Here is a 27,770-nt window from a genome sequence, read left to right as displayed (position 1 = left end):
AATAACTGCAATCTGGAATGATTTGAGGACATTATCTTTCACATAACAGTAAGACGGTGAATGTCATAATCACAGGTTTGGCTAGTCAAAATCAACGTTAGTAGAAGGAATTTCAAAGAGGGACATGCTACATGTGCCTTTGCCATGCTAAAATTATACATCTTCTTCTCATTGTCTACAGTGAAATGTAAATGATGAAGAGCTCAGCAAACCACCATAATGTATGCTTTTGTGAATTGTCTTATTGTTACCAAGAGCTACTATACGATCCTCTGATTTTAGTTAAATGTATAGTGGCTTATCACATAACTGTATTCTAATCATACATCAATGATATGTTTTAATTTTACAATTTTGTAAAGTGTTTCATCTTCACCCTTAACATTACAGACCAATAACTTTCTCCTTTTCCCACGTTTTCCTGTTTTTTCTAAAATTGTTTACTTTTTATTATGAAATATTTTGTTTATTTTTATGACAATTATAATTCAATAAAATATTTTAAACATAATATAACTATATATGTCTTTTTCCCTGCCTGGCACTTGCTAGTATATGTAATGTGGGATTTCTCCCTGGACAGTCTTCAATATTTTTGTAGAACAAAAATGTGTTGCTTACGCAGTAAATCCGTTGACCATATGAGCATATCGCAGTATGACAAGATCTAACCAACCACACCGTCTCTTTCTGCCTGTTGTTACTCCCCATTCATAGCCTCGACTTTGTAAGAGATCTCCAATTTCCTGCAACAAGATAAACACTCATTTACAAATTCAGCATTTGGCCATTCTTAAACATGCACAGCCAAAATATATATTTCACCAGTTGCAAACAACCCCTAAAAGGGGCATTTTCCGCCTAGAAAATGACAGACTCTGTAGTTCTATGGCTTGTCTTATATGCAGCTATGATGAAATCAAATTCAATAAAGCACAGAGCAAAGCAATATTTTTTCATTGCTGCCTACTTCAAAGTCCCTGATGCTATTATGTATTGTCATCAGCTTCAAGTGTGATTATGTGTAGAAACATGTCAGCCCCACACACTTAGGAAAACATGAGAAAAAAACAAGGATTGCAGTAACTTCTTTGTGGACTTCAACTTTACCAGTTTGGATAAATATTGCATAGAAATTTACATGCAGTATAGACGGAAATATAATTCAAAGCCTAGTTTTATTAATAATTTTATTTACATCATGTCATTTATTATTACTCATATAGAAGACTTCATTAATTATTTAACAGGAACAGTAATCTCCTGTTAAAAAACACTATTTTTGTAGATGTGCTATCTTTATTAAATCAGTTCTGTCTTCTAATACCTAACTGCATTCCTTAAATAGGCCTGTTAGACCTGACAGCCGTAGGGTGGTCACCCCAAACGTTTTGCATGCCTCCCTCCACTTTTTGGATACTGTTTTTGCTCGTGTTTAGACTCTGCGCACTTTACCACTGCTAACCAGTGCTAAAGTGCATGTGCTCGCTCCCTTTAAAAATGGTAACAATGGATCTTACCCAATTGGGCTATTTAATTTACTTAAATTCCCTAGTACAGTGCACTATGTGTGCCCAGGGCCTGTAGATTAAATGCTACTAGTGGGCCTGCAGCACCAATTGTGCCACCCACTTAAGAGGCCCCTTAACCTTGTCTCAGGCCTGCCATTGCAAGGCCTGTGTGTGCAGTTTCACTGTCAATTCGACTTGGCATTTAAAAGTACTTGCCAAGCCTAAAACTCCCCTTTTTCTACATTTAAGACACCCCTATGGTATGCCCTAGGTAACCCACAGGGCAAGGTGCTGTGTAGGCAAAAGGCAGGACATGTACCTATGTAGTTTACATGTCCTGGTAGTGTAAAACTCCTAAATTCGTTTTTAATCTGCTCTAAGGCCTGCTCCCTTCATAGGCTAACATTGGGGCTGCCCTCATACATTGTTTGAGTGGTAGCTGCTGATCTGAAAGGAGTAGGAAGGTCATATTTAGTATGGCCAGAATGATGATATAAAATACTGCTGACTGGTGAAGTTGGATTTAATATTACTATTTTAGAAAAGCCACTTTTAGAAAGTGAGCATTTCTCTGCACTTAAATCTTTCTGTGCCTTACAATCCATGCCTCGCTGGGTTTAGTTGACAGCTCCTTGTGCATTCACTCAGACACACCCCAAACACAGGATACTCAGCCTAACTTGCATATATCTGCATTTTGAATGGGTCTTCCTGGGCTGGGAGGGTGGAGAGCCTGCTCTCACACAAAGGACTGCCACACACCCTACTGGGACCCTAGCAGACAGGATTGAACTGAAAGGGGACCTGGTGCACTTCTAAGCCACTCTTTGAAGTCTCCCTCACTTCAAAGGCACATTTGGGTATATAAACAGGGCCTCTGCCCCTACCAACTCAGACACTTCCTGGAGAAGAAAACTGGAACCAGAACCTGCATCCTGCCCAGAAGAACTGCTTGGCTGCCCAAAGGACTCACCTGACTGCTTTCTGTGAAGGACTGCTGCCTTGCTGTTGCCTTGCTGGTCTCTGGCTGGGGTGAAGAAGTGCTCTCCAAGGGCTTGGATAGCGCTTGCCTCCTGTTCCTTGAAGTCTCAGGACCAAAAAGACTTTGGGACAGATGTAGAAAGCATTTTGCATGGTGCAAACTGCGAAAATCGCAGTTTGCACCATGCAAAATGCCTTTTGCGATGCAAAGGGATGTTCCCTTCCTATTTGCGACTCGCATCGCTATGCTAAATTGCTTTGTGACCGCAAATGCGGTCGCAAAGCAATTCGCAGTTACCACCAGTGTCACACTGGTGGTAACCCATTCGCAAAAGGGAAGGGGTCCCCATGGGACCCCTTTGTGAATGTTGCCAATAAGGGTTTTTCAGAGCAGGCAGTGGTCCAATTGACCACTGCCTACTCCTAAAAACCGAAACCAAAAGGTTTCGTTATTTTTTTTATTTTGCAACTCGTTTTCCTTTAAGGAAAACGGGCAGCAAAATAAAAAATAAAAAACTGCTTTATTTAAAAAGCAGTCACAGACATGGAGGTCTGCTGACTTCAGCAGGCCACCATCACTGTGAGTGCAGGGACTCGCTATGGGGTCGCAAAATGTGACCCACCTCATTAATATTATAGCGACTCGCAGTCGGTGTCTGAGACACCGTACTGCATCCGATTTTGCGAATCGGAAATTGCGAGTCGCACCGACTCGCAATTTCAGATTCGCAAATTCAGAAATTGCTACATCTGGCCCTTTAACTCTACAAGAAGGACTCCTTGTGTGGCGAAATTCAAAGTACAGCCTGCCAGAAATTACGCACAGCCTGCAGCGCAGTGAAAATGTCACTGCTCGCCGAGCCGGAATGACGCAGCCTGACTTCGCAACGAGAAGATCGATGCAGCGCCAACGTAGCGACTGGAAATTCGACACACGGGCCACCGGAACAACGCACAGCCGAACTGGAACGACGCAAGCCGACTTCCAGAGAGGAATCAACGCAGCGCCTGCCGTGCGGTAGAAAATTTGACGCAGCGCCCACCGAATCGACGCTGCTCCTGTGAAGTGCAGAAAATCATCCCATCATCCCCGGGGCGTCTGAAAACCCCACAACACAAAGAGGATCCATGACCGAGCACCGGAAATCGACACACAGCCATCCCTGTATGAAAACTAAACGACGCATCGCTGTGTGCGGCCCAAGAAATCAACGCACACCCCTTTGTTTCCACGCATCTCCTCCTCTGCGGCTCTTTGCAGAGACTTTTCACACAAACCAGGTACTTTGTGCTTGAAAGAGACTCTGTTTGCTTCTAAAAGACTTAAGACACTTTATATCACTTTTCAGTGAAAATCCTACATTTACTTATTGCATCTTTGATCGTTCTGACCAGCATTTATCCAGATAAATATTATATATTTTTCTAAACACTGTGTGGTGTATTTTTGTGGTGCTATATTGTGTTATTGTATGATTTATTGCACAAATACTTTACACGTTGCCTTCTAAGATAAGCCTGACTGCTCAGTGCCAAGCTACCAGTGGTTGGGCACAGAATAATTTTGATTGTGTGTGACTTACCCTGACTATAGTGAGGGTCCAAGCAAGCTGAGGCTGAAAGAGCAACCAAACAGATTGAAGCTGAAAGAGCTGAAGCTGCAGCTGAGAGAGCCTTGGCTGAGAAAAAACTTTTATTGGCTCATGAACTGAGTCTCAAGGAGCTGGAGATCAAGGCAAGACAGTCTGAGTCCAGCAGTGATGATGGCACCATACGTGCAGGACCTGTTGGGGACAAAAAGGTTCGTATACCCAAGAATGTGGTGCCAAGTTTTGTTGTGGGAGATGACATTGACAAGTGGATGGCTGCCTATGAAGTTGCACTAAGTGCCCATGGGACCTCTGAGGAGCACTGGGGGGCGGCCATGTGGTTTTATGTACCAGGTGTGGGGAGGGACACACTTCTTATACTTGCTCCACAGAATAGAAATGACTACTCACACATGAAAGCCGCTTTACTGGCTAAGTTTGGGCTGACCCCTGAGAAATACTGTCAGAGGTTCAGGGACAGCACCGAACTTTCAAAACAAACCTGGTTGGATTGTTATGATTTCTCCAACAAGGCACTGAATGGATGGGTGCGGGGCAGTGAAAGTAGATGATTACAAAGGGTTATATGACTTGATTCTGAGAGAGCATATGCTCAGTATTTCTTCTACAGAGTTGCGCCAGCACTTGGTAGACAGTAAGCTTACTGATCCCAGGAAGCTTGCTGAGGAGGTGGATCTCTGGGTTATCACAAGAGTGTCCAAGAAGGCATCTGGCGGGGACACCCACAAAGGTGGTCAGGGTTCCCAACAAAAGAAAGAGGGGGGAGAAAACGTAAAGATAAGGAGTTCTCAAACGGCCCCCAAAAGAATTCCCAAGGAGGGGGTGGTAACGATTCCTCTTCTAGATTTGGGAAGAAGCCAGGGTACTTTGATAGAACATTAGGTAAATTTATCCCCAAATGCTTAGAGTGCTACCAGCATTAGACAATCTAAGGGCGACTCCCAGTGTTCCAAGAGAGCACAGTCCACTACTGGACAGACACATTGGTTGGCTAGTGTAGCACTCGGGGGGAGACAGTCCCAGTTAGCTTTGGGGGGCAGGCAGAGGTTTCCCTAGTGTCCCTAGGAGAGAGAGAGATGGTGCCTTAAGCCTACATGCCAGAAAATACTTCAAAGTATAGGCAGATGGGTCACCATTGATGGGCAAAGGTTGGAGGCTCTGCGTGACACAGGAGCCAGTATGACTACTGTCAAGAGTCAGCTGGTGTAATCAGAGAAGATAGTCCCTAATACATTCCACTAGATCATAGTCGCTGACATTCGTGAGAGTCACCTACCAGTGGCTCTGGTTCCCTTTGAGTGGGGGGGGTTCTCTGGTACTCTGAAAGTAGCTGTGAGTCCTGCCATGCCTGTAGATTGCCTGTTAGGCAATGATCTTGAGCATACTGCCTGGAAGGAAGTAGAGCTCAGATCCCACCTGGAGATGTTAGGTTTGCCTGAGTCGGTCTGCCTGACCACACAGTCCAAGGCTGCCCGGGAAGGGAGTCAAGGGTGTCTGGAGCCTGGAACAATGGCCCAGACTGCTGCAAAGAGGAAGGGCAAGAGGTGCGGGAAACCCACCTCAGATGTTCCCACGGTGGTGGATGGGGCCCCTGAGGAGGAGGAGGCCCCTGAGCCAACTGGGGAGGACGTAGCTGACCTGGGTAACCTGCCTGAACTTGCTGGCTGGTAAGTAGAGGGTGGGCCAACCAGGGCAGAATTCTGCAAGGAGCAGAAGGAATGCCCCACCTTTGAGGGTCTGAGGCAACAGGCCACAGCCCAAGCAGCAGGTGACACCTCTGGCACTCACCATATTTACTGGGAGAATGATCTCCTTTACAGTGAGCCTAAGGTTCAGCGCCCTGGGGCAGCACATGTGCTGGTGGTCCCCCAATGTTACCGGGCTTTCATACTGGGTCTGGCTCACAACATTCCCCTGGCAGGACATCTGGGCCAAGACAAGACCTTTAACAGGCTTGTCACCCACTTTCATTGGCCAAAAATGAGGTTATCCTCAGATAATTTCTGCAGAGCTTGCTCCACCTGCCAGGCCAGTGGGAAGACAGTGGAAAAGCTTAGAGCTCCCCTGACCCCACTCCCTGTCGTTGGCACCCCCTTTGAAAGGGTGGGAATCGACATTGTTGGTCCCTTGGACCCCAAAACTGCCTTGGGCAACAGGTTTATCCTGGTTTTGGTGGACCATGACACCCGCTTTCCAGAGGAAATCCCTCTGAGAACAGTGACTGCACCGGTGGTGACTAGAACCCTGCTGGGACTATTTACCCGTGTAGGATTCCCTAAGGAAGTTGTATCTTACAGGGGCACAAACTTCATGTCTGCATACACGAAGTCCATGTGAGATGAGTGTGGGGTGACCTACCAGTTTACCACCCCTTATCATCCTCAATCCAATGGGCTTGTTGAGAGATTCAACAAGACCCTTAAAGGCATTATTAGTGGCCTGACCAAATCCATGAGGCATAAGTGAGACGTCCTCTTACCATGCCTGCTGTTTGCTTACAGGGAGGTGCCCCAGAAAGGGGTGGGGTTCAGCCCCTTTGAACTTCTCTATGGTCACCCTGTCAGGGGACCACTGAGCATAGTTAAAGAGGGCTGGGAGAAAGCTCCCAAGAAACCTCCCCAGGATGTGGTCAGCTACATGCTGGCCCTCCCCAACCAAACCCAACGCTTCTGGAAGCAGGCCAGAAGTAACCTTGAGGCCAGCTAAGAGGTGACGAAGGAGTAGTATGACCAGAAGACTACTCTGGTTGAGTTCTCACCTGGAGACAAGGTTTGGGTGATTGAGCCAGTAGAGTATGGGCTCTCCAGGACTGCTGGTCTGGCCCATTTGAGATTAAGGAGCGTAAGGGAGAGGCCACTTACTTAGTGGACCTCAAGACCCTTAGGTACCCCCTAAGGGTCCTCCATCACAACAGACTCAGACCTCACTTAGGGCCAGATGTAGCAAAGTTTTGCGAGTCGCAAATGGGCCGATTCGCTATTTGCGACAGTGCAAAATCGGAAATGGGATGCAAAAAGCCCATTTCCGACTTGCAAAAAGCGATGGGACCCGTTTGCGAGTCGCATCAGTTGCGACCCCATTTTGCGACCCGCAAATAGCAAGTCGCAATTTGCGAGTCGCAAACCTTATGCAATTGCAACTCGCAAATTGCGACTAGTCGCAAAAAGCCCAGTTTGCACGTCCCATTTACCACTAACTCAGAGCAGGAGGTAACCATTACCAAAGTATAAAAGGAGCCCCAGAAGGCACCTGGGTTCACCTAGATGGCGGAGATATACCTGATAGCAGTGAGAAGGAGAGTCCACGCAGCCCAGCAGAGGAGGAGGAGGGGCCACCGACAGGAGAAGATATATAGAACAAGGCAGACTCTTTTTCAGCAAACTGAGGATGAGATATACGATAAATACCGCCTTAGCAGCGCAGCCATCCTAGAATTAATTGATTTACTCAAACCACAGCTAGAACACCAGACCCTGCGTGGCTGCGCCATCCCTACGCATGTGCAAGTGCTATGCTCACTGCACCTCTTGGCCTCAGGGAGCTATCAGGGGGTCATTGCTGTGGCAGGTGGGGTATCCCAAAGTGCAGTGTCAAGTTTCCTCAGGGCCTTCCTAGATGCCTTGCTCACACACATGTCTCACTTCATATACCTACCAAGGAATGAGGCAGAAATGAACAGCACCAAGCTGGACTTTTACCGCATTGCCCACTTTCCCCATGTCATAGGGTGTGTAGATGGGACACACATTCAAATATGCCCCCCTGCAAATCTGGAACACCTTTTCCGCAACAGAAAGTGTACCCACTCACTCAATATTCAGGTTGTTTGTGACGCCCATTATGTCATCACGGACATTGTAGCTAAGTTTCCAGGCAGTACCCATGACTCATACATGTTTAGGCATAGTGGGATACATCAACGCCTGGAACGTGGGGAATTCGGAGACGGTTACCTCCTAGGTAGAGCTACAGACACTTGCAGACATACACACAGGTCACTGTGCACGACAATCAGGACTTCCTAACAGTGTTCTTTTTGTGCCCAACAGGTGACAGTGCATATGCTCTTAGGCCTTGGATAATGACTCCGTTTTTATCACCCAGCAATGATTCAGAGAGGCAATACAACAATGCACATAAGAGGACCAGGAACCTCATAGAGCGCACCTTCGGACTCCTGAAAGCAAGATTCAGATGCCTCCACTGCAGTGGAGGTGGCCTCCAATATACCCCCATTACCGCATTCAAAATTGTGGTTGCATGCGCCATCCTCCACAACATAGCCACCCGACGTGGGCTACCTCTCACCCCCGCAGACCCAGATCCTGATGATGAAGAGCAAGAACAACCACATCGCCATCATGGGAATAGGAGTATAGCTAATCAAGGCAGACTGAGACGGGAACACATCGCCACACAATATTTTGGAAGGTACGTGTCAACTCCAACCATACTCACCTATTGACCAAAAACTCCATTTGTTAAGTGGAACAAAAATAACTGTTTTATTAGTGCATTAATGAAACTATTTACAAGTACTGAATGTCCATGGGCATGAAAATGCAAACCAGGCATGTGGCACATTGACGTCATGTGCCACTTCTTATGGTCCAGGGTGATCTCTAAGACCTTCTGCCCCTCCTGCCAGCCTGGCTGCTCCCTGGTGCTTCCGTGGTGCTCTGCCTGCTACTCCTGAGCACCCTGCTGTCAGTGACAGAGACACTGCTCACTGTCGAGCCCTCCTCACTGTCCTGGGGTGTTTCCCCTGTGCCCCTCGACATATTCCGTGTCTCCATCATGTCTATGATGTGGGTCAGACGTCCCAGGCCCCTTGCCACATCCCCAGCAAAATGGCCCATTTCCACCTGCAGCCCAACTGTCCTCCTCGACAGGCCTGTGGTGTTCATGGCGAGCCTGCCGATGGATGTGGCCATCCGGTCCAGTCTGTACAGGAGCTGACGGTCCCTGCGCCGCCCACCCTTGGCCTGGGCCAGTAGTCCTCCCGCCAGTTCCCTCATGGCAAGGGCAAGGTCCCCAGTGTTATTGCAGATCATGTCCATCCTTGAGTTCAGGTGCTGCATGCTGGCATGGTTATTGCGCACGAAGCGGTGCAGCACACCACTAATCCTCCCTAAAATTCGATTTTGTAGGCGCTGACCATGCAGCAGATGTGCCTCACTGGTGCTGGGAGGAAGTAGCCCGGATGCAGACTGCAGCCCTGATGTAATGGACCTGCGACGCCTGCGCAGTGGTGGCTGCCCTGTGCTTTCACCTGTCTCATCCCTGCCTGTTGCTGGGGCAGCCTCTTGTGATATTGTTGCAGCAGGTGTGGCTACTGCAGGGATGCTGCTGACCGTGCAGGTGGGGGTGCTGGCGGGTCCTGAGGTGTCTTCAAGAGGCTGGCTGCTTGGAGTAGTGGTGGTGTCTTTTTGGAGACCTGTGGGACATGGGGAACAGACTGTCAGTGTCTACTATCTATTGCACACTTCATAATAAACATTTGCCTATGAACTGCCTATTTGACTACATTTCCCATATTGCATCATTCTGGCATTTGCTACCCTGAAATGGAGCTATCTTGGTTGTGCATGCCCCTGTGTACATGGTGGGTGGGGGCATGTCATTGATAGGGGTACAGGCATATCACATGGTACTCACCGGTTGATGTGCTGGGCTCTGAGGTGTCCAGGTCCCCAAATCCAGACACTGCCTCCTGCTCCAAGGTTTCCTCCACCCTTTCTTCCAGGGGTGTGGGTGGTGGCACAGACGATGGTCCCCCTCCTGTGCCTCTCATCTTCCGGAGCCTTTCAGCCACCCTCTCCTTGGTCCGGGAGCGGAGGTCATACCACCTTTTCTTTATGTCGTCTATGGTCCTATGGCTCACCCCCAGGGAATTTATCTTGTCCTGTATGTCCTGCCACAGCTGTTTCTTGGTGGCTTCAGGAACATTGAGGGCTGATTTACCAAACAAGTCATCATAGTGCTGACAGCATTCGTCTGTCAGCACCTCCAGCTCCCTCTCAGAGAATTTCATCTTCCTCTTCCTTGGTGTTCCCTCCATGGCAGCTGCTGTGTAGTTCGGCAGTTATAAAAGGGTGTGGTCCTCCCTCCTCCCAGGTGTATTAGTAAACTTCCTGGCTGTGATGTCATCATCATGTGCCAGGAAGTGTTTCCAGAGTGTTCTGGAGTGGTTTCTGGAGTGTTCTGCTGCACCTGTAATCAATTTACAAGTTAATCGCAATTTGCGACATCTACTCGCTAATTGCGAGTTCGTTTTTTGCACACTCGCAAAAAGCGACCTCGCAATCGGCGGACTCGCACACTTCGTTGCGAGTCCGGGGGCGAGTCGCTATTTCGGCACTTTTTTTTGCCTGCATTCCAATTTGCGACTCGCATTTTGCGAGTCGCATCAACTCGCAAAATGCGAGTCGCAAATTTTTTGTTTGCTACATCTGGCCCTTAGAGAGGTCTGAGGTCAGTATGCTCCTGGTCACAGATGAGGGCATGGAAGAGGAGAGTGAACCTCTCCCCGACCTCCTCTCTGCCAAAGAAGGTGATGGGTCAGTGAAGGGAGTTATTCTCTTTGACTCCCTGACTCTAAACAAGAGATGAAACTGCTATGAGCTGTTAGAGCAGTTCTCTTTCGTGTTTTCCCTTACTCCTGGACTTACCCATCTATGTGTCCATGATATTGACACGGGAGACATTCTCCCTGTGAAGAATATAATTTACAGGTTGTCGGATAAGGTAAAGGCCAGCATCAAGGAGGAGGTCTCCAAGATGTTGACCTTAGGGGTTATTGAGAAATCCAGTAGTCCCAGGACCAGCCCTGTGGTGCTGGTTCCTAAGACTTCTGCCCCCGGTGCGAAGCCAGAACTCCAGTTCTGTGTGGACTACCGGGGTCTCAACTCAGTCACACGGACTGACGCTCACGCCATCGCCCGAGCTAATGAGCTCATTGACAGGCTAGGCGCTGCCAAGTTCCTGAGTACGTTTGATCTTACATCAGGGTACTGGCAGGTCGCCCTGACTGAGGGGCTAAAGAGAGATCAGCATTTTCCACACCTGATGGCCATTACCAGTTCCGGGTGATGCCCTTTGGGTTGAAAAATGCCCCTGCTACCTTCTAACGGTTGGTTAACGGGGTCCTAGCTGGCAAGGAGGCCTCCTGCTCCACCTCAAGGAGGTGCTTAAGGCTCTGCAACAGGCAGGCCTGACCATCAAGGCTAGTAAGTGCCAGATTGGGCAGGGTTCAGTGGTGTACTTGGGACACCTAGTAGGTAGTGGCAAGGTGCAGCCACTCCAGGCCAAGATTGAAACTATCAAGGCCTGGCAACCATCTAGAACACAAACTGAAGTGAGAGCCTTTTTAGGCCTCTCTGGATACTACCGCAGATTTGTCAAGGGCTATGGTACCAGTGTGTCACCCTTGACAGAACTCACTTCCAAGAAGCAACCTAGGTTGGTGAATTGGACAGAGGCTTGTCAGAAAGCCTTTATTTATCTGAAGGAAGCCATGTGCACGGCCCGTGATCAAGACCCCTGACTACTCCCAGGAATTTATTGTGCAGACAGACGCTTCAGAGCATGGCATAGGGACTGTTCTCGCACAGGCAAATGAGGAGGGCTCAGACCAAACAGAAGTCTTTATTAGCAGAAGACTATTACTACAAGAACAGAGGTGGAGTGTATTGAGAGAGAAGCATTTGCTGTGGTCTGGGCACTGAAGAAGCTAAGCCCCTACCTGTTTGGGACACACTTCCGGGTTAAGGCAGACCACAGGCCCCTAAGATGGCTCATGCAGATGAGGAGTGAGAATCCTAAACTCTTGAGGTGGTCCATTTCCCTACAGGGCATGGACTTTACAGTGGAGCATGTGCTATCTCCCTTTAAAAATGGTAACATTGGATCTTACCCAATTGAACTATTTAATTTACTTATAAGTCCCTAGTATAGTGCACTATATGTGCCCAGGGCCTGTAGATTAAACGCTACTAGTGGGCCTGCAGCACTAATTGTGGCACCCACTTAAGTAGCCCATTAACCTTGTCTCAGGCCTGCCATTGCAAGGCCTGTGTGTGCAGTTTCACTGCCAATTCGACTTGGCATTTAAAAGTACTTGCCAAGCCTAAAACTCCCCTTTTTCTACATGTGACACTCCTAAGGTGTGCCCTAGGTAACCCATAGGGCAGGATGCTGTGTAGGCAAAAAGCATGACATGCAGCTATGTAGTTTACATGTCCTGGTAGTGTAAAATTCCTACATTCATTTTTACACTGCTGTGAGGCCTGCTCCCTTCATAGGCTAACATTGGGGCTGCCCTCATACATTGTTTGAGTGGTAGTTGCTGATCTGAAGGGAGTAGGAAGGTCATATTTAGTATGGCCAGAATGGTGATATAAAATCCTGCTGACTGGTAAAGTTGTATTTAATATTACTATTTTAAAAATGCCACTTTTAGAAAGTGAGCATTTCTCTGCACTTAAATCTTTCTGTGCCTTACAATCCAGGTCTGGCTGGGTTTAGTTGACAGCTCCTTGTGGATTCACTCAGACACACCCCAAACACAGGATACTCAGCCTCACTTGCATACATCTGCATTTTGAATGGGTCTTCCTGGGCTGGGAGGGTGGAGGGCCTGCTCTCACACAAAGGACTGCCACACCTCCTACTGGGACCCTAGCAGACAGGATTGAACTGAAAGGGGACCTGTTGCACTTCTAAGCCACTCTTTGAAGTCTTCCCCACTTCAAAGGAACATTTGGGGATATAAACAAGGCCTCTGCCCCTACCAGCTCAGACACTTCCTGGAGAAGAAAACCGGAACCAGAACCTGCATCCAGCCGAGAAGAACTGCTTGGCTGTCCAAAGGACTCACCTGACTGCTTTCTGTGATGGACTGCTGCTTTGCTGTTGCCCTGCTGTCTTGCTGCTCTCTGGCTGGGGTGAAGAAGTGCTCTCCAAGGGCTTGGATAGAGCTTGCCTCCTGTTCCCTGAAGTCTCAGGACCAAAAAGACTTCATCTCTACAAGAAGGACTGCTTGTGCAGTGAAAGTTGACGCACAGTCTCCCAGAAACGACCCACAGCCTGCACCGCTCACCGATGTGGAACAATGCAGCCCGACTTCACAATGAGAAGATCGATGCAGCGCCAGCGTAGTGACTGGAAATTTGACGCGCGGCCCACCGGAATGACGCACAGGTGAACCGGAACGACGCAGCCCGACTTCCAGAGAGGAATTGACGCAACGCCTGCCATGCAGTAGAAAATTTGACGCAACGCCCACTGAATCGACGCAGCTCCTGTGACTTCGTCCTGCCGGAACAGTAAATCTACGCATCGTCCCTGGGGTGTCTGAAAACCCCGCAACCCGAAGAGGATCCACGACTGAGTGCCAGAAATCAACGCAGAGCTGTCCCTGCATAAAAACTAAATGACGCATCACTGTGTATGGACCGAGAAATCGACGCACACCCCTTTGTTTCCACTCATCTCCTCCTCTGCGGCTCTTTGCGGAGATTTTTCACGTGAACCAGGTATTTTGTGCTTGAAAGAGACTTTTTTTTGCTTCTAAAAAACTTAAGACACTTTGGGGGTCATTCCGACCCTGGCGGTCATAGACCGCCAGGGCCGGGGACCGCGGATGCACCGCCAACAGGCTGGCGGTGCATCCAGGCCAATTCTGACCGCGGCGGTAAAGCTGCGGTCAGAAAAGGGAAACCGGCGGTTTCCCGCTGGTTTTCCCCTGGCCTGAGGAATCCTCCATGGTGGCGCTGCAGGCAGCGCCGCCATGGGGATTCCGACCCCCTTCCCGCCAGCCTGGTTCTGGCGGTTTTGACCGCCAGAACCTTGCTGGCGGGAACGGGTGTCGTGGGGCCCCTGGGGGCCCCTGCAGTGCTCATGCCAATGGCATGGGCACTCCAGGGGCCCCCTAACAGGGCCCCACAAAGATTTTCAGTGTCTGCATAGCAGACACTGAAAATCGCGACGGGTGCAACTGCACCCGTCGCACCCTTTCCACTCCGCCGGCTCCATTCGGAGAAGGCATCCTCGTGGAAGGGGGTTTCCCGCTGGGCGGGCGGCCTTCTGGCGGTCGCCCACCGGCCCAGCGGTAAACTCAGAATTACCGCGGCGGTCTTTTGACCACGCTGCGGTATTCTGTCGGGGGAACTTTGGCGTGCGGCCTCCGCCACCCGCCGAAGTCAGAATGACCCCCTTTATGTCACTTTTCAACATTTACTTATTACATCCTTGATCGTTTTGACATGCATTTATCCAGATAAATATTATATATCTAAACACTGTGTGGTGTATTTTTGTGGGGCTATATTTTGTTATTGTATGATTCATTGCACAAATACTTTACACATTGCCTTCTAAGTTAAGCCTGACTGCTCAGTGCCAAGCTACCAGAGGGTGAGCACAGGATAATTTGGATTGTGTGTGACTTACCCTGACTAGAGTGAGGGTCCTTGGTTGGACAGGGTGTAACCTGACTGCTAACCAAAGACACCATTTCTAACAAGGCCATATACCATGCTTTCTTTAAAAAGGACCTAAGGCAAGTACAGGTATGAAATAAACACCCTTCCATATCTAGCCATGCCCCCATCCACAAATGAATCAATGTTGCCAACTCTTCCAAATTCAAATTCCAAAAGCTGATTAAAAAACTCTCTTCGAGACAATTCCAGCACACGTCGCATACATATCCATCATACATGGGCCCAGATTTAAGAGGGCCTAGCGCCCCCTTGCGCCACATTAGCGTCATTTTTTATGATGCTAATGCGGCCCAATGAGGGCAAATTTGCAGCACCATATTTACCTTGTAACCCCTTGCTTCACATTATGCTTGCGCCAGACATAATGTATGTAAGGGGGGCGTACCCCTGTGAACCTAAGAGACTCCACTGTGCCATTTTTTACGGCTATTTTTAATGCCTGCACAGAGCAGGGGTTAAGAGGGGGCATACCATTGTTATCAAAAGGCACCTTTGTACTCTGCAGGATAAGCACCAACATTTTGGGGCTAATCCTCTACAGTAAATCAATAGCGTCAAACATTTTGACACTATTGCCACTACACTGCACCATGGTGCGCCGTATATTAAATACGGCACACACATGGTGGTGGTAAGAGGGTGCTAAGGGGCGCAAGAAAAGTGTTGCTGCATTGGATGCAGCGCCACATTCCTAAAATTCAGCCCATGGATCCCATTGTCATTCCCACCCCTCCCATTAGAATTCCACAATCTAAGTCTCTGATTACGGGTTCGGTGGAAGCCAACACCCATCTGCTAAACTACTGAGATGGTGGCTACCACTATAGTAGCAACCTTCCCGTCAGCCCCATTATGACTTTTCCACTGAGCTGACGGGCGGAAACCCCTGCAGGGGGCACTGGCACCCAACAGACAGTGCGCATTACAAAGTTTCTGGGCAGGGGGACCCCTGCAATGTTGATGCCACAGGCATAGGCAGTGCAAGAGCCTACTGTACCCCCCTGCACTTGTTGTCCGCCAGCCTTCTCATTGCAATGAAACTGCCATGAAAAGGCTTGCGGAGAACCAGGTTGTAATCAGCAGGGCTCTGGTTAATTGCAACCTGCACCCGCTGTCAGCCCGTTGGGATCACTGATCCCGGCGGAGACCGCAGTCCCCTAGTGGTAGGACCACCATGGACGTAATGTGGTGGTCGGACAGCCATAGCAGCAGTGGTCCGACCGCTAATGCAGGTCTGGCAGACCAAGGACATTAGGCTATGAATCTAAGGCCCACTCCCCCTCAGTACCTTTTCACTGACAGCTCATTTGGTTCCACAACATGTTCACCTAAGACCTCTAAATGCTCTTAGCAAGTAGAATAAGATGAGGGTCCAGGAACAACTGAAAATCTATTAATAGTCCCTGAAAACAATCATTGAATTGTTGGGCCTGAATAGGATTATCATCATAAAGATGGAGAAGCCCACTGATCATTCTGATTACACAATGCAAATGGGGCAGAAGACAAGAAGAAGTTCTTACTGCTGAAGAACTTCTTTTCTTTTGCCCCATTCTCAGTGAAGTCCAATGAATCAGTTGTCTTCTTGGTTTTTATTATGGATGCCCATTTCTCAATTAGGATCAACTATTTTGCCTTGTACACCTCATCAAAGGTTACACAGATTCAGGAGTCACTCAGATATCTACTCACTACTTACTGTACTTGAACGTTTGGCTCATTATTCGGTCTACCCTCAGCTTATGCCTACCTTGTGCCTCCCTGCAGAACATATTCTCACCCTTGCTCATCTCACTCTCTAAAAATGAATAAGGGGAAAATGTATTAATTTTTTGTGCAATGCATTGCAGCAACCAAAGTTTGTGGGTTAAGAGATCATGTCTGCATTAAAAATTATGGGTTCTTACAATGACCTGCGCAAGTTACACCTATGTAATGGCCTCGTGATGCAAAGTGGCTATTTATGCTGAGACAAAGATACCTTTCCCTTGCAAAATACCTTTTGTGCTCGAAAGTAAATACTCTTCCAAGATTTTGCACCACTTCGCGTGACTTTGCAGTGTTGCAGAATCTTGGTAGGTCCACTCCTGAATTTCCCACTAATACATTTTTTACTTTAGCTAAATGTTTTTGATAAATGACTAACGGAAGCTTCAGCGATATGCCATTCAAGTCTCCAAATATGATTCAATTCAGAATTTGTATACAAGGTTAATGAGACTTACATCAAGGGAAGAATCGTGGTTCTATACTTCGAAATGTTAAGGACAAAGTGCACACCTCATGGTCCACAGACATATGTTTAAAGAATTGACTTGCCTCCCTCTGGCCAACTGCATCAACAGCATGTTTTGCCATCTACAGACCATACTTGGATATATTTTACAAAGTCCTAAATGTCCTTAAACATGAAAGATGTATGGTGATAAAGAAGAGCATATAACATATTAGCCACACATACTCTTCCTATTGCGTGACGGTCATGCTTTTAAACCTTTTTGAAATAGGATGAATGGTGGTCCAAATGGAGGCATAAGTGCAACAAATGTCATGCTTTTAGTGCTGTTAAAAAGATTACCCTGCTCCCAGTTCTCAAGTATTTTGTCCGAGGTACCATCAAGCGGCTATGAAATAATCAGCTGGGTGCCTGTGTCGGCTGGTATCTCAAATATGGTTGCCCAAAGGCAAACACAGCTATGTGTACTGACACAAAGTATTTAAACAAAATTCTCGGTAGGGACAGCTAGTGTAAGGCCATTTAAGGCACAAACACACAATCAAAAAAATAGAAACCTACTAACTAATTGGGTACCACGTTCTGAGCCTCTTGTAGATGAGGAAATGTGTTGTCAGGGATGTAGGAAGGAGGTTGTCTATATGGTGCACTAAAAAGATGTACACCATGCAGAGAGTCCAGTGGCTCCCCAATTGGTTTGCAAAGGCAAAAGTAGATAGTACTAATGCTCTATTTTGCAGTAGTGTGGGAAAGCTTATCAGAGGGTAATGCTAAGCATTTGTTGTACTTACAGAGGCAATAAATGAGTCCCACACTCAAAGAATAAATCCAAGGCTAATTTAGAAAAATAACATTTCTTTTATATATAGTTTGAAACCAAGAACTTCGTTACAAGGTAATTACGTTTTTAAGCATAAATACTTTTCACTTTCAAAAGTGGGCGCAGTGTAATTTTTGAGTTCTTCAATATTAACATATAAAAGGAAAACAAGTTCAGCAAACATGTACTTTATGATGACTTACGAGACCAATCTCTGAGACTTAAGGTAAGTACTGCGCAAGGATCAGGACCACACCAACAGGTCACTTCGTGCAGCACTGGTGCAGCCGGGTGCAAAGGTATAGTACATCGTCAGCTGCCCAGTGTGTTTCAAGGGGTATTGATCTGAGTGGAAATAAGCTGCAGGCTCTGGCTAGGAGGCCAGTCAGGGAAAACCAGCAGGTAGATAACAAATGTGTGGTGCTTGGGGATGTAGGTGCAACTTTGGGTCTCTTCTCCAAGGCCCAGGGGTGATGGATATAGGGGTGTCCTTTGGCATCGGGTTTCTGCGTCCTGAAGAACTCACAGTTGAGGCAGTTGACGAGTCCTGTGGTCTGAGGCTGCAGGCATTGTCATGGAGTCCAGAGGAGTGAAATCACAGTTGACTCGAGCTCAAGAGAGCTGGGGGTGGTCGTTGACACCAGGGACCCACTTCAGCTCAGGCTGTAGGTGACAGGTGCAGTGGTTGATTCAGGTGTCTGGTTTCTCTCACCACAGAGGCTGAAGAAGAGGAGGGCCTGTGTGTACAGGCTGCAGGTGACTTTGGGGAATCTATGATGGGTGGAACCATGATGGACTCATAATCTGGGAGGGCTGGGGAACCTTGCTGGCACTGGAGCTCCACTCGAAAACGTGTCGGTGACGACAGATGAATTGGTGACTTCTGGTGTAGGGTCTTTGTGGTTCTGGAGGCTGCAGAGTAGTTTCTCTGGAGTTCTTTGGGGGTGCAGGTCCACTGCTCACTGGAGTCTTGAGTCTTTTTCAAAGACAGGCAGTCCTCCTGGGTCTCTGGAGGCTCGGCTGCAGGACAAGCTGTCTTTTTGTGCATAGTCCATTGAGAGTTGCAGACAGACCGTTGGGGTTCATACTAGGTCAGCTGCTTCTTTTTTTTCTTCTGCTGTTGCAGCTCTTCTGTGTCTTTGGGCTTCTTAGGTCATCAAGATCTGAATTCTTGGGTTCAGGAGTGCCACCTAAATAATCAAATTAGGGGCATAACAAGGAGTGCCAGGCGGCAGCAAATGGGTTGTCCACCTGTAGGGTGAGTAAACCCTCTCTATGACCACTTCCATTGGGAAGAGGGTATAACCCTGACCCTAGAGGTCTAATTCCATCCAAAAATAAGATGGAGGAATTTTAAAAGTGATGTCCACTTCAGCACGTCTACCTTAAGGATGGTACTGCCATGATGTGAGGACACCTCCAAATCTAACTAATTTTCCCGCCTGTCTTGCCACCAAGAAGTGGGGTAAGAACAGGGGGGAGGGGTTTGGTCATCTCCACCATCTGGAGAGACCTGGGTTGCATTACAAAGGTGGCCAGGCCTTTGAAGCTTCCTGCCCTGGAATGTCCATCCTGCCTGGAGGAGATGACAACACACTTCCCCTCCCCTCCCCAGTGCAGGCTTTGTCTTTGGCCTCCAAGAGTGCTAGCTCTCACCTTAGGGGACCAGAAATGTGGCTAAGGTGGCTGAACTGGTCATGACCAGTCAGTCAACACACTAGTAGTTGGTAGGTTTTCAGGGGGGCACTTCTATGGTGCCCTCTGGGTGCACGTATTGGTAATCCAATACTGACGTCAGTGTGGGTTCACCAATATGAGATGTTTGATACCAAACATCCCTGTCTTCAGTGAAGCCATCATGTAGCTGGGGAACTTGCATTAACCAGTGTCCAGCATATGCATTTAAAATGGCTTCTCTGGTCACTTTCTATGTTGGAGAATTGACAAAGACATAGCAGGGGCATTTCTGCCCGTGCAGATATGCCCTCACATGCAGTGTTAGAGAAGATGACACTGAAGTTGGGTGCCATGTCGTGTTTTTGTTTTTGTTTGCATCAAGACATGTAGCCTGCAAAGGCAGCCTGTCATGTGCTTGGTGAGGAGTCTCTTAGGGTGGCACAATTTGTGCTGTAGCTCTCAGGGACTCTCTTTAGTACCTCAGAACCTATGTACTAAGGGGTCTATTTACTAAGGATTTAGAGAGGGTGCTAAAGGTTTTGCCAATTGTGGAAACAACTGTGCAGTTTTGGGAAAGAGATATGGCACTGGGGACCTGGCTAGCAGGAACACGGTGTACTTTCAGTCTAAATCACATCAGATACCAGGCAAATAGTGGGGGCTAACAATGCCAAAAAGTGTGCTCTTTCCTACAAGGGAGAACAAGATAAATAGCGTATAATCCATCAGAATTGCATGGGGCTATGATGCTAAAAATGATAAAATCTTCTGGCGTGAATTAAGGCGGTAGGACAGTCGATTGCTGCAATGGCTACATGCTTTTCCAACGTCCTAATCAACAACAAGCCCCTTAGTTATTACCACCTTAGCTACAGTGGGACAGGGAGCCAATGATGCTGGCCAGTGGCCTTGTTCGGTTATGGGACTCTATATTTGAGAGAAACAGCTCTTTTTTTGTTACATTAAGTTAAAACAAAGTTGGTTGACTTCCACCTTTGGATGGTTGGCAGGCAAGATGTTTTAACACAGCCAGCTCACACTCCTGATCTTTATTTACTTCTGACTGGCAAGTTTAAACATCAGTTGCCATTCGTCTGATTAAATGTAGAATCTGACTGCCTGTAATGTAAAAGCAGGGTCAAATGCCCTATATAGGGGTCAAATAGGATGTGGAAGAGGTAGCATCCCAGCAGAGAACCTGAGCCAATGCTTTTAAAGATCTGGACTGTGTGATATAAGGGATTTAACCCATGAGTTGCAAATAAGGAAGATTGCTAAATATTTGAGTACATTTTCCTGAATCCCTGATGGAAGCAGCCTATCCAGGAGAAGGGGGTTAATGGTGATATCAAAGGCTGGTGAAAGGTTTAAGTCAAGCAGTTCAACACCACTGGCAGCCACCTCTTGTCTGAGGTCATCGGGGTCTCGCAGCGTGAATAACTGCCTGCTAGTGCCTGGCCAAATGCCAGCCAGGAAAGGGTTCAAAAAGTGGTTTAGTTCCACAATGGGTTGAACTTGCTTCATGACTGCCTTTTGCAATAGCTTTGCTGGAAAAGCAGTAAAGATTGGTTAATAACTTTGCAGGTTAAGAGAGCTCCCCCCTCGAGGACGGAATTCCAATCAACAAGAACCAATGCATCAGGTAAGTGGTAGCCTTTTGATTGGAACCTTCAAGATGATCTACAGGTAAGCATTCCTCAAAGACCTCGTATAAACGGAAAATAAGTATACTACCTCTGTTATTAATATCAGCAGCACTCCCATAGGAAGAAGATTGCCTAAATACTTCTATGGCTGGAGTAATACTCATTAAAGGGTGCTTCATTTCTTCTATTTGCTTTGTAATTTGTATTTGAGTGTCCAGGGCGCCCTTAATTACAAATCACCTACATGAATGTATATGACGGCCATCTGCTCTGCCATTTGACCAGGACGTTGGTAGCAATTACTAAATTATGGACTTGCACAGAGGAGGTAGTTTGTAGGGTGTGAACTAATAAATAAAAACTGAGATTCCGATTATCAATAATGGAGCAAACTTTGTTTAAATGGCATGATTTTCAGGAGAGTGCTCTATACTAATACAAATTATTAAGAACCACGGTAGCCATTATGATTTCAGGCGACATATCTTTGATAGCAACATTTTATTTTTTGTCACCTGAGGTAATTCAGAAACAGGTTACATTTTGTGTCCTTTCGGATTCAAGTAAAAATTGTCAGTACTTTTTAGCCTGCATTTACCTAAGCCTACTCCTAGAGGGCATAATTTACACCTCAAAAAGCGCAAAGAGCACAATGTCAAATCCACCTTCTACACAAACTGAGTAGGACAGCATCCTTCTCTTCGACTTATATTGCTTCCACTGGTTATTACTTACACAAAGATTTGAATTTAATAATTGAGACCTTCTACGGCCATGGTCCCTGACTTTCCCGCTTATAAAATGTGTCAAAAAATGTAGTCATCATTTACAAACTTGCTATTTATTTTAATAGATTCATTCTTATGGAATGTGGAGGGCTGATTCATCTACCGATAAATTGTGAGTCTTGACAAATTGATTAGTGTTTTAGCATATCATAAGATATTATAAGATATGAAGAATAAACTGCATTTATTCTCCAGAATTGATTTTGGTTCTTGCTCTTTTAAATTGAGAAGGTGCGGTCCTCTATCCACTGCGTTAACTGTATTTTGCTAAAAAAAAAAAACACTGCTCTTGCACAAATAATAATGATATTGTTATACCACAGCTACATTTGTGTTTGTGTTTTTTTAGAATATTTTGCACTTATGTGCCATGTTGTATCTTCTACAGTATTTACCCTCTATAACAAATGTTGAGTCCCTGCTATAATTGAATTTTGCGTTTAAATAACTGTAATTTGCACAAATAATGGAGGATTATTATATTATAGGTAAATTCATATTTGTAGGTTTTTAGAATATTTCATATGTATGATTAGCGTATTTTGCTCCTAAACAATTGCAATTTGCACAAATAACAAGGATATTGTCATACTATAGGTAAATTCCTGTTAGTGGTTTTTAAAAGAACTTGTACTCATGATCAGTGTTTTGTAGATGTATATGTATATAGGCGCAAAGTAATTTACTTATGACGATTTAAGGTTTTTAAGAAAGATTCTGTTCTTTTAGTTTAATGTATGCCAATGTAAGGGTTGTATTACCTTATTGGCAAGATATCAAACTGTTAAATAAACTAAAACTAAATTTAAGATTAAACATTTATTTCATTGTGTTTTGCAACCGACCACTGATTGAAAGATCATTTGCATTTCTTTAAAGACATCTAAACTTAGCGTTTCCTTGTGCAAACTCGTTCATTGACGCTGCACGTTGCTAACAGGATCTCCTCAGGGAGCCATGACGCCTCCCATGATGTGACCATGCTCAAATTACCACACAATTCCACATCAGGCCAAAGAACTAATGAAAATAAAAAAATTCTGAATTAGGAATTAAAGCAGGTGATGGCTGTGGAAAGGGGGCTAGTAGAAAAAAAACAATGTGAGAAGTGCATGTATGTAGTGATCCAACCAAGATAATTGATCTCAGACATATTGTCAATTTGAAGACAACAGGCATACATCAAGTATAGGCGATTTAGGATAATCACCCTTCAAATTATCCAACAGTCAAACAGAACGATAGCTTCTGTCAAAATAGAGCTAAAAAGGTTTCAAACATCAATCTTTCACAATCTCAGCAAACAAAAAGCATTTACATGAAAACAATCATATTTGAGGAGCGACATATTGCCCACCAATATCCAGGTGATTGTTGGTAACGTCCTTGGTGAAGTAGTACAGTACAATAATAGTATGCAGACTGATGATCTTGACTATTTCGGGTGATTTTAAATAAATATTACCAAAAGAAATAAATACTGGCATTAAACATATGCTGCAAGACTCTTGCAATTGCTGTATTTATTTGGGTGTAGATATTTTCTTACCTGTAAATCACATCAAAGACAGCTTCGGTGCAGTGAATAGAGACAAAATGTCACAGAATGAACCCATGCTTTGGCATCTTGATTGTGTCCATTGTGTAGTACCATATTTATTTTGGAACCAGTCACTTTCCTTCTCTGATAGTACCCACTAAACACAACCCCTAGTTAAAATGACTTTCCTCAGCCTGGGAGCATCAGTACCTATTCTGCTTAAAATGCATCATCCTTCAGGCTCTGGACTCTAGAGACACTACTAAGGAGAGAGAACAATGTTTTTTTCTGATGGCAGAACCACAGTTGCATGTGTTAAATACCATATTTAATGAACACTGTGTATCAGTGTTAAATGGAAAACGTACATTTATTTGCTCCGTGGGGAAAGCGCCAATGCCAACTCTGGTAGTGTAAGCCTTTACTACACCGTAGACTTCGCCAATATACTGTGGAGGTATACCAAGACCAGTGCACACACCACCGACAGTACAGTTTGATGATGTCACAAATGGGTAAGTTCCTGAAAAAGATGAATTAAAATTATTTAGTATAAAGCAAACTATGATTACAAATGTTTTAATGTATTTAAATGATTCAACACATATCCTTGTGACACAAAGAAAATGTCCACCTCCCTAAATGCAGGTTAGCTTATATTTGCTGTTCAACAATCTTTGTCAAGATGATTGTAAGCATACATACAATTATGTTTTAGCATATAAAAATGTATACAGGTTGTGGTCCTCATTAAATGCCCTAAAATACATTGGTGCCTATGTTCTCCATTTGAGCTTCATGACTCGGAAATTATTATCTAGTTGTTCAACTTGCACTGTAGGAATAACATCATGAAACAGCACAATGAACCAAAGTGTCCAATCTACAGCCGAGGCTGGTGCTCAAGGTTTTTCTAGGGAATGATTTCTCTCTGCTTAGTTTAACCTCTTTGTTCGGAAATGCTCATGCCTGCTTCCTTCCTCTGAAGTAATTCTGATGTTATGTGGGCCTAAGGATGTCAAGTAGGCTGCAAAAGAAGGAAGACCTACCGGGGTAACCTGTAGGGCCGGATGTATGTACAAACCAGTGCAAAATGTCCAGCACTAATTACAGCAGAATATTCGTGGCATTCTTATAGGTAGTTGACACAAATTCATTTTAACTGTGTTCTTGAGGGCCGAAAGGAAGGAAGGGTGTGTACTCTGAAGACTGACACCAGAATACAGATATGGCACAACATAATTGACAAAATATTGAAAACACATATTAACAGATAAGTAAGTCTAGATTTTCTATAGAGTCTCACTGTGGGAGAGCAGATGGACCTACACCTTTCTAATTTTAACTGTAATCATTCAGCCTCGTATATCAGACTGGGTATGTGTGACTAACCCCTTAGGAACTCCTAATATTTGTGTTTAGCATCTATATGGATACTGAAGTAATATCCAGGATGGCAGGGTCATGTCATGATAGATGAAAGGATTTGGAGGATGCGACCTTACTGTCCCATTGGATGTTGAGGTTGCAGTATCTATTTCATGTTTGGTATAGGAAGGCTTATGCTAGAGGATACTCTCTGGGCTTCTGAGTTTTGTTGCTTACAGAAGAGTGAGGTAGCATAAGGTGTGTAATCTAAGCTCATCCGTGACATGCCACAGTTGCGTGCAGACTGGTGGCTGTGACCTATGAAGCGTGCTTCTGGTTACACTCGGAAGGAAACTGAAAGCATAATATCGGAGTAGACATAGCAACTTTATCTTAGCCGACACAGTAAAAGGTATCCTCTTTTGGTGTGTGCTATGATGTTTACCAATGGGTAGTAGGTGAGTGATTATATCTTTGAATAGGGATGATATCTGTATACACTTCTGGTGGATGTAGAGGAGGGTGTTCCTCGTTGTTGGGCTCTCCTTGTCTGACCTGCTTTTAGCCTTTTCCTCCTCCTGAAATCGTGGAGCAGCACACGTGCCATGAGCGCACAGGCCAGGCGGAGCTGTACATCTATGAGGTGAAGCTTTTCTGGCCGGTTGCCAACTTTGCCCTAGTTCATGCAAGGCAACTTCCTGTCTGGTTTGGATGGGGACTGGATGGGGACTCAGATTGTTGGTGTATCACAACTATCTAGCTTTTGCAGGCATGGGTGTTCAGGTGTGTGCAAGGCTGTGCAGCCCAGTGTGAAATTCTATTGTGATTCTAACGTCGGTAGTGTTTCAATTGAAATGTTACTGAACCATAAAAATAAAAAACTCATTCAGTTACATGTGCCACTGCTGATTTGTCCTTTGGTGCTTGTAAATTTCTTCATACGCGTTTGGCTCATTCTAGGGTGGTTCTAGTAAATGTAATTTTGCTAGGGCTGAGATTGTTATATTTGTATAGTTTATGTGTAAAAATGTAGTGTATCTATTAGTGCAGAATGGGACTTTTTCTTTCTCTCCTTATACCTTTAAATCCAATATTTTAGTGTGTTAGTAGGAATGGTCATACAAACACTACTTACGCCCTCATCGAAGGAATGTTAGGCCTTCTCAGATTTACCATTGGTTTTGTAATTGTGTTACCGCAACACAAACGTTGCATGAATGGGGAATAACACGAGAAAGCAGTGGTTCTTCATGTTTCTCAGACTTTTAGTTCTTCAGTGAAGGGGTATGATCATGTTAATACTACTACTCTCTAAATACAAAATCGAATTAAATGTACAGAATCTAGTTGGTGCTCACTCAATATAACTGTTTGCACTTCTGGCTCACCCTAAGTGAGCACATTGGCCTATTTTTAGCATTGGTGAAGTCTGGGCCCGATTAACAAATTTATTTATAAGAGCTTGGGTTTCTTGCTCCTATCTGAAATGTTGATGACACCAAAATATTAGATTTGAGTTTAAAAACTTTTATTTGAGTAAACATGGCTCCTGGAAATTTATGAGTACGTCACAACTAAGCCCTTAGTAAAACACACCAATTCACATGCATGAACAACAGCCAGCTTCCTCAAACTTTGCTCTCCGTTTACAATCAAAGAACTTTTGCCATTGTGTTTGCATCCCTGTATGTTGCCAGAAAACAGTTGTAGTGGCCGTTTAGCAGATGAAGCAGAAGCTTTGAGACTTTTTTCAGTAAGAAGTCTTTTTTTATTTTCCAATTCCTTTTGGTTACTCCTATTGCAAGTTTATTCTTTATGGTGGCACATGTATGACCTTCTTGTATTGGCAATTGTGGGCTACCTCTAGGCTTTTAGACATGTAACTGATAAAGTGATATATATTCTGGAATCTTCAATGTCACCAAACAGCAGAGGAATCTCAAAGCTACCATATTAACTGAATTCATTGCACTGCTGAGGTGTAGTGGGAGAGGTGTAACTATGAAGAAAAGGATTGTCTCTTGAATATAAATTGATAGGCGAGAAACAACTTTTTGGTTCATGTAATGTGGAAAACGTGCAACAAAGAGGACAAAGTTTTAAACAGACATTGGACAGTAAATGTAAGTCAAAAGTAGGAATATGAAACAGTGCTTAATGGTGTGTTAAAAAAGATAAGTGCTGGAACCCCAGGGTTTTTGTGGTAGGCTGTCACCCACTGCTGCCTCTACCATTGGCCACTTCAACCCCCATTCTGGGCCGTTGCTGACTTAGGTATTGGCCAGCCCCATCAGTGCTGGGCCACTAATGGCCGACAGGGTAGGGTAGTCTGAAGTCTCACCAGCGCTTAATGGCAGCCTGTGATCTTTAAAAGTGCTTGTAGTAATACCTGTAGTAAATTTCCAAAGAGAAGCATGTGAATCTTACTGTCGAAAGGGGTTTTGAGGTTCTCCTTCTGACAACATTTTGAAAAAATTAGGCAGCGTTTTAAATTTACTAAAGGTTCTGGTAGGGCGCTCATGAAATATTCCAGTATTTTCATTGTACACCAGCCACGCCTGATCCTTCCAAGCAGTGATGTTGCTTCATGTGCTTGAAGATAATTGCGTAAAATAATGGCAAAATGGGGCATTTTCCGTAAAATGTACCCAAAAATGTTTAAAAAGCCATAGATGCCACTGGCAGTTCAGAAAATGTAATTTCACATAGCCTATTTATCACAAAAGTATCAACACTTCTACTATTCCCTTTGTTTCATATTTCCATTCTGCCTCTTTCAAATACATTCGCAATCATATGTTACGCAGATTGAGGGACTCTCCATGGTAGGGAGAGGATGAATCAATAAAGCAAATACACAAATCTCACAATTTCAGCAAGTGTACAATGAGACAGAGTTACAGTCTCATACAGCAGTTTGTTGGAGCGGTGATTTTTGTATCTCAGTTTGCGGGTGTAATCATTAAGTGACTCCCACCAAAGGTTGTATGGATCGCTGTTTGTCAACAAGGAGAATTGAGGAGGAGTAAGCATTTACATCAGACACCATGAACAGTGAAGTCAATTTGGGGCCGCACAAGAATTACTA

General features: G+C 45.3%; 1 protein-coding gene across 1 annotated transcript in view; it reads right to left on the bottom strand.

The window, feature by feature from the left end:
• Nucleotides 1–27,770, bottom strand: part of ADSS1 (adenylosuccinate synthase 1) — a 438,091-nt gene that overhangs the window by 45,669 nt on the left and 364,652 nt on the right. The window contains exons 9-10 of the mRNA XM_069207315.1: nt 23,683–23,837; nt 622–746 (exon numbers count right to left, since the gene is read on the bottom strand). Coding sequence (XP_069063416.1) covers nt 622–746; nt 23,683–23,837 — 280 coding nt within the window. The remainder of the gene's footprint in view (nt 1–621; nt 747–23,682; nt 23,838–27,770) is intronic.

Source organism: Pleurodeles waltl, chromosome 9 (assembly GCF_031143425.1).
Source record: "Pleurodeles waltl isolate 20211129_DDA chromosome 9, aPleWal1.hap1.20221129, whole genome shotgun sequence".
In the NCBI taxonomy this organism is placed as follows: domain Eukaryota; kingdom Metazoa; phylum Chordata; class Amphibia; order Caudata; family Salamandridae; genus Pleurodeles; species Pleurodeles waltl.
The sequence above is the reverse complement of the archived record's forward strand: the minus strand, read 5'-3'. Positions and strand labels throughout refer to the sequence as shown.